The following is a 6,303-nucleotide window of genomic DNA, read 5'->3' as shown; positions in this document are numbered from 1 at the left end:
GGGCCCTCGCGCTTGCCGTGCTCGAGTGGAGCGCCGACTACCATGGCCGCCAGTTCGACCGCATCTTCGGCATCTGGCTCTTCGGCGCCGAGCTTGTCCACAGCTGCACCGTTGGGCCGCGCCCCAATGTCATCCTTTGGTCCATGTCCCGCGACGTCACTAGGTAGGCCGCCCACCTAGAGGAGCCCGTGGAGAGCGCGGTGTACGTTTCTCTGAAATGATACATGTTAGGGCTCGTTTTGACTGCTGCTGGCTGCTTCAGAGATAATGCTACCTGCTGGCTGCCATTCAGAAATATTTGTAACATGTGAAACTTGTTATGTTCAGAGATAGTACTTCAGAGGTTATGTGAACAAGCAAACTTGTATAAGATAGAACACCTCCAAGTTCTCTGAAACTTGTTTGTGTTTGAACTGTACTTTGTAATAGATAGCATAAAACATTATGCTTTCAGTTTATGTTATCTGCTACTTCAAAGGATTTGATAGTGCAGTCTGTTATTGTGACTACGCAATGAGCATGTGTTTTTGGTTATTGGTAGTGCAGTCTTTATATTTGATTGGACAAGAGTTGCTATGAACACGAAACCGTCCCTTAGATTTTCACAATTTGTCACTTGCAAATTCAACTTTCCTTATTATATGTGTTTTCTCAAAAATATCCCTCCACGCCATAAAAAAAACTATTTTGCCCTTAAAAATCCTAGGGAAAATGAAATTTTGGATAAAGCCATATCTGCAATACATATTAAGAAAGTCTCTTAACAAACACATATATATAAGTAACGTGGGCTTAACAGTGAAAAATCGTGAAAGTCCGAGTTTAGCAGTAGCATATTAAGAATTATCATAATGAAAACAGAGGTGCTGCTTGCATAAAGCCATATCCGCAATACAATTCAGCAATCAGTGTGTCCATTTTTCTTCTCATGGGCCAAGCAAGGGAAAATTGTCAAGAGGAGTGCCAAAGTAGTCCGTGGATCGTATGCAAAAACGTTACATGATTGATTTCTTAAAAAAAATGCATAGATGCAGAAAGTAATCCTTTTATGTTTGGAAGATACGAGGAGAATTTTTAGACTTAGCCCCGTTTAGTTCTCAGAATCGAACCAGGAATCGGGGAATCGGATAATTTTTAGACTTAGCCCCGTTAATGATAAACGCAAGGTCGGCCGTGTTTCTCTCAGTCCAGTGCCACAGCAGAATTATCACCTTGAGGTGCATCTCACATGGCATCTTCAGTATCTCAACGATCACCTCTTGCTGATTGAAGAGCACGAATTTGCATCTGACATCTTCCATGGACAAGTGCTTTGCGAATTTAAGGATTGAAGAGCACGACGAATTTGCATCTGACATCTTCAACAAATCTGTTATATACCACACGCCTTCTATCAATTTCCTTTATCCCTCTCATTTTCAGATTCACACGCGGAGCTAAACTATTGTGAGCCTTGGTCCTAAGAAATGTTTATGTTATCTGGGACATTTGATATCCATCATTCCTTTCCAATGCGTCTGTTTATGGAGGACCTGCTTGTTAGTCATTAATCATCACCAAAAAAAAACATTGTATGCTGATTTAGCAGAGAATAGCACGAGGGTCAAAATGCAAACTATGTTCTACCATTGCTCTCAATTCGAGTTATCATCTTTTTTTATTAATGCACCTACAAATTTGTTCTTTTTTTCTAATCTCGCAAACAGGATTGAAGTGGTTCTTAAAATTTTACATGAATGCAAACCCTCTTATAGCCTTTCGAACAGAGATTACAACTGTTACAGTTGGCTGGCTTCGTTTACAGTTTTGGTGACACTATTGCCCAGTATCTGACCACGGAAAAGAAGATTTAACTACGAGGGCAACCAATTCACTCATTATGCACCGATAGTAAATTACGGGAGGTTTTGTCAAAATTCAAATAGTGAACTCGCTGTAATTGTCAGTGTCGGTACAGAGCATCGTCCCGTCATGCCAAAGAGATTATTCGAACAAAACACGGAAAAGTTTACCGTGCTCATCAAATCTGACCAGTGTCAGAAGATGGAAAAGAAAAACTCTAAACCTTGGCATGTCAGTATCAATTTGAACCTCTACAACATCATCAAATCTGATAAGAGTTTTGCAAATTGAACTCCGAAATGGTGGTGGTACGTCAAGAGAGGGCTTTCTGGACCTCAACGGTCACTTCCTTCGGTGGCTTCTCGGCATGAAGGTTCGCCACTAAGCTCTTCTTGGAGTAGTAGTCGATCACCTGGTCCAAGAAAATCAACAGAGTCAGAGAACAAGCAACAGTTCCAACTATTCAAACCCTTGACTAGCACAAGTTGAAACCATGATATGGAAATGAATACCAGAACGATCGGTATACAATGTCAGGGTGACAGTGCCCCCTTAATGAACTCACATGCAAACAGTACATTTAGACTCGTTATGACAATAATGACCATAAAGAGATAACTTCAAAAAGAACAGAAGAAATACAATTTTTGCTAAATCTAAGAGCCTATGATGGCAAAGAATTACAGATTAGAAGAAAACATAGTAATTATTAGAACAGAACGAAATATAGACAAGTCTAAATAGAGTTTTCCTTAATACTGTAGAAAACTATAATACAAAAGAGAGTGCATACTGGTTCAGTTTGTCTGTGGAAGGCTTCAAGTCTAGACTTCAAAACCTCGGCTGTATCATCTTTTCTTTGAATCAGTGGTTCGCCGGTGACCTTGGTGAAAAAGCAAAATTCAGTGCTAACGATTAACAAAATATTGAGAGAAATACACCATCTCCATGAATGAAAATCTTGGATAAGCTACAGTAATAATTACTGCATAAAGTACCATTGATTCTTGCAAAAGAAATCAACATGATCAGCAGACTTGAATAAAATTCATGGAAATTATGTCATCATGCAAACATCACGAATAGTAGTGAACAGGTCAACAATTCTATCACATGTCAAAACAACACAAATTCCGCCGCTCTATCGCCATTACTGCACTTATCACTCTGTTTGGCAAACCAAAACTCTTAAAACAGTTAAATATTATGCAGACTTGAAGATAAACAAAATGTGTGTTATTTATATAGTTGAACCATCAAACACCATGCATAGTTTAAGGATAGCTAGCCAAAATAATGATGCAGTATACGTGTAGTAAAAGAACCTAACAAATATTAACTATACAAACCAGCCAAAAACTGTATGGAAATAGGCCACAAATGTATGTACTATTTTGGAAACATACTATGTGGTCTCTGTTTGACTTACATCATCAACTCCAGGAACCTTTGGGGGTGCAAACTTTGTGTGGTAACTCCTACCACTAGATGGATGGATCCACCGGCCAGTAATTCTTTCTTCCAAAATTGCATCATCAATGGCAAAGTTAAGAACCTTGTCAACCTTGGAACCCTTCTTTTCCAGCATCTCATCAAGCTGAACAAAATAGTTGACGAAACAGTAAGAAAGGCCGCAGTTCAAAACACAGGTTCATATTCTACTAATTACAAATCGAGTCTATCACTTCGAATCAATAATAGAAGACCATTTCGACAAATTATTCAAACTTGAAATGCCTCACCTTCTGTGCTTGAACAACAGTGCGAGGGAATCCATCAAGAATGAAACCCTTTTGGCATGACGGTTTCTTCATAGCTTCATCAATAATGCCAACGACCAAGTCATCAGAAACAAGCTCTCCCTAGTAAACAGGAAATTAGCAGACCATAGTCATGGAACAATATCAGATGGTTAACCATTCGCTCTTTCTTTCTCTCCCTTTTTTCTGTTAATTTTCAAAAAGACTACCTTATCCATTGCTTCTTTTGCCCTAATTCCCAACGGAGTCTTAGCAGCAACAGCAGCTCTCAACATATCACCGGTGGCTAAATGGCATAAGCAATACTCATCCTTGATAAGGGGAGACTGTGTTCCCTTTCCAGAGCCTGGTGGACCTACAATGTAACTAAAAACACAAGTTGGAAAACTCTCCAACAACATCCTCCGAGGAAAAAAGAATTGTGCATACAGAAGCTTGTAGATTGGATATAGAGACCATAAAACTCAGCACACATGAATCCAGTTAAATCCTTAGTTAAAAGAACAAGAAGTTAGAGAAACATGCCAATTGTTCAATATACTAACCACGAAAAAATAATTGTCCAACAAGGAACATGTAGAATGGATTTGGAGACCATAAAACTAAGTACACAAGAGTCCAATTAAACCCTCAGTTAAAAGAAGGTAAAATCAGAGAAACATTTTAACTGCTTGATATGCTAAACGTTTGTCATATTTAATAGTGTAGGTACATATTTCTTAGCTGATTTTTTGTTAGCAAGCATGATATTTCAAGGCAGAGAAAGGTTACCAACAGAAACACATGGAGGTACAACAACAAGTGTTTTAAAGGCAGCTGCAGGCCGCCTAGGCGCAACCCTCCACCTAGTGCCTAATCACTATCTAGCCCGCCCAATTGACATTAGGAACTAGGCGTCACCTCACCACCCACCAGCGCTTTTTAGAACACTGATAACAACCAGCAATATTGTGTGTTGTATATTCTATCAGACATTTTTGCATTTACTTAAAGTTAGCAACTCTCTTTTTACTTTATTTCATTAACAGAAGAAGAAGAAGAAGAGCTTAGATTCCTCGGTACATAATTATTTCAAGTGGTAAAAGAAATTTTATGTATCTGTTCTGATGAAAATTTCAAGTCATCAAAACAGAAGAATAGCGAAAAATATACTGAAGTACTCGCAGTTAGTGCAAATTACTAATACAAACTGAACTTGAAAGTTACATTGTCCTAGAAACAAGGAAATCAGCTACACTACCCCCTTTTCCAAACAAATCATTTCACTGAGGATTGTTTGTTTGATTTATTTCCAATGGTATAATTAGAAGAAAACGGTACCCACAATTTACTTGAGCTATCTATCTTTCTGAAGTCTCCAGCAACCCTCTTAAAGTCCAATACAGAAAGTTCAGATCTTGCTAAAAGTTGTATGAGTTGTTTATTCTAGAACCCTAAAAGTTTCTACGTTATACACGACAAAACTAACATTTGCAGGAAAGATGGGATTTTCTTCAGAATTTCACACATTACAGAAACATAGAAACAATTAGACCAACCACATTGCACAGAAGGGGAAAAGGAACAATTTTCCTTTCGGAACTTGCCACAACTATACGCACTCTGACCTTGACCACGATTCAGCAATTACTAATTTGCTACGGCTTCCCCTTCCTACTACTCGTCATCTAAAGGAATGCGCAGGCCAAAAAAAAAAAAAAACAGCTACTCCATACTCAGAGAGCAAACAAGGAATGGAAAAGAACCGAGATTTGAACCAAAAAGCCGTGCGGATCTAGATCCCAGACCAATCGTTGGAGGCAAGCGGGTAGCTGTCCCAGTTCCCGACCGGATCTTGAGTTCTTTGACCCGCAAACGCTCAAAGAAAAAGAAGAGGGGAGGGGAGGGAGATACGGACGGACCGACGAGGATGAGGCGCTTGTCGGGCTTGGAGCTGCATTTCATGCGGCGGAGCAGCTCGTGCATCAGATCCAGGGACGGCACGTCCTCCAGGTTCGTCACCGCCGGGGACGCCATCGCCTCCACGAGCTCTCGCCCTTCCTAGGAATTGGGTCGGGTTGGGGTTGGTGGGGTTCGTGCTGCGACGGTGCACACGGTTTTTTTGCTCTCTATATCTCGGGGTTTCGGGTTGGACTTTTGTGATGTGAGGCTTTGTTTGGGAGGTAGACTTCGCTCACGCCGATCTGCCAAAGTCACCGGTCAGGGATCCTGAAAACTGACAAAGTCTGTGAAAGTTTTTTTATTTTAATCTTTTTAAAACGAATATTTTAATAACAACCCGTCGAAAAACTAAATTTTCAACAACGAGCTCCTTTTATCACACTAAAGTATATGGCGTGACTCCTCGGGTCACGCTGACGCAAACCCTGACGCCTTTATACGTGAGTTCGATGTGGCAGCCTGAGTCACGCTAAATTGGTTGGCGTGACTCGGATAAACAGTATTTTCGTTGATGAACAGTATTCTCTCCGGTTTAATTGTTCTCTCCGCTTTCTCTATTTGAGTAGTGGGGTTTTTGTACTCTAAAATTCATGAAACTTTTTATGTATGTCCTATAATTCATGATGAATCCATTTTAAAAGGATTCACCTCAATACCCCATCTAGGTTTCAAAATAAAAAAACTTGAAAAATAGTTACTTTTAGAAATTCTAGTATTTTTAAGGCCTCAAATAAATTCCAAAAATCTGAAAAAATTCACT

At 39.7% G+C, this 6,303-nt stretch overlaps 1 protein-coding gene across 1 annotated transcript; it reads right to left on the bottom strand.

Moving 5' to 3' along the window:
* Positions 1-1,905: 1,905 nt before the first annotated feature.
* On the bottom strand, positions 1,906-5,733 carry LOC133887036 (adenylate kinase 4). Its single transcript, XM_062326945.1, has 6 exons — positions 5,504-5,733; positions 3,812-3,957; positions 3,585-3,704; positions 3,272-3,439; positions 2,636-2,725; positions 1,906-2,254 (listed from the first exon to the last, which is right to left on the bottom strand). The coding sequence occupies exons 1-6, from the start codon at positions 5,616-5,618 to the stop codon at positions 2,156-2,158; spliced, it is 738 nt and encodes a 245-aa protein (XP_062182929.1). The 5' UTR covers positions 5,619-5,733; the 3' UTR covers positions 1,906-2,155.
* Positions 5,734-6,303: the final 570 nt, after the last annotated feature.

This window comes from Phragmites australis, chromosome 12, assembly GCF_958298935.1.
Source record: "Phragmites australis chromosome 12, lpPhrAust1.1, whole genome shotgun sequence".
Lineage (NCBI taxonomy): Eukaryota > Viridiplantae > Streptophyta > Magnoliopsida > Poales > Poaceae > Phragmites > Phragmites australis.
Note: the sequence above shows the minus strand (reverse complement) of the source record. Positions and strands in the feature narration are given on the sequence as shown.

Coding starts and splice junctions, on each gene's coding strand:
- LOC133887036 (XM_062326945.1), bottom strand. CDS start 5,618: ATGGCGTCCCCGGCGGTGACGAACCTGGAGGACGTGCCGTCCCTGGAT. Junction 2,726..3,271: donor AGGTTCCTGGAGTTGATGAT/GTAAGTCAAACA, acceptor TTTTTCACCAAG/GTCACCGGCGAACCACTGAT. Junction 2,255..2,635: donor TCCACAGACAAACTGAACCA/GTATGCACTCTC, acceptor TTCTTGGACCAG/GTGATCGACTACTACTCCAA.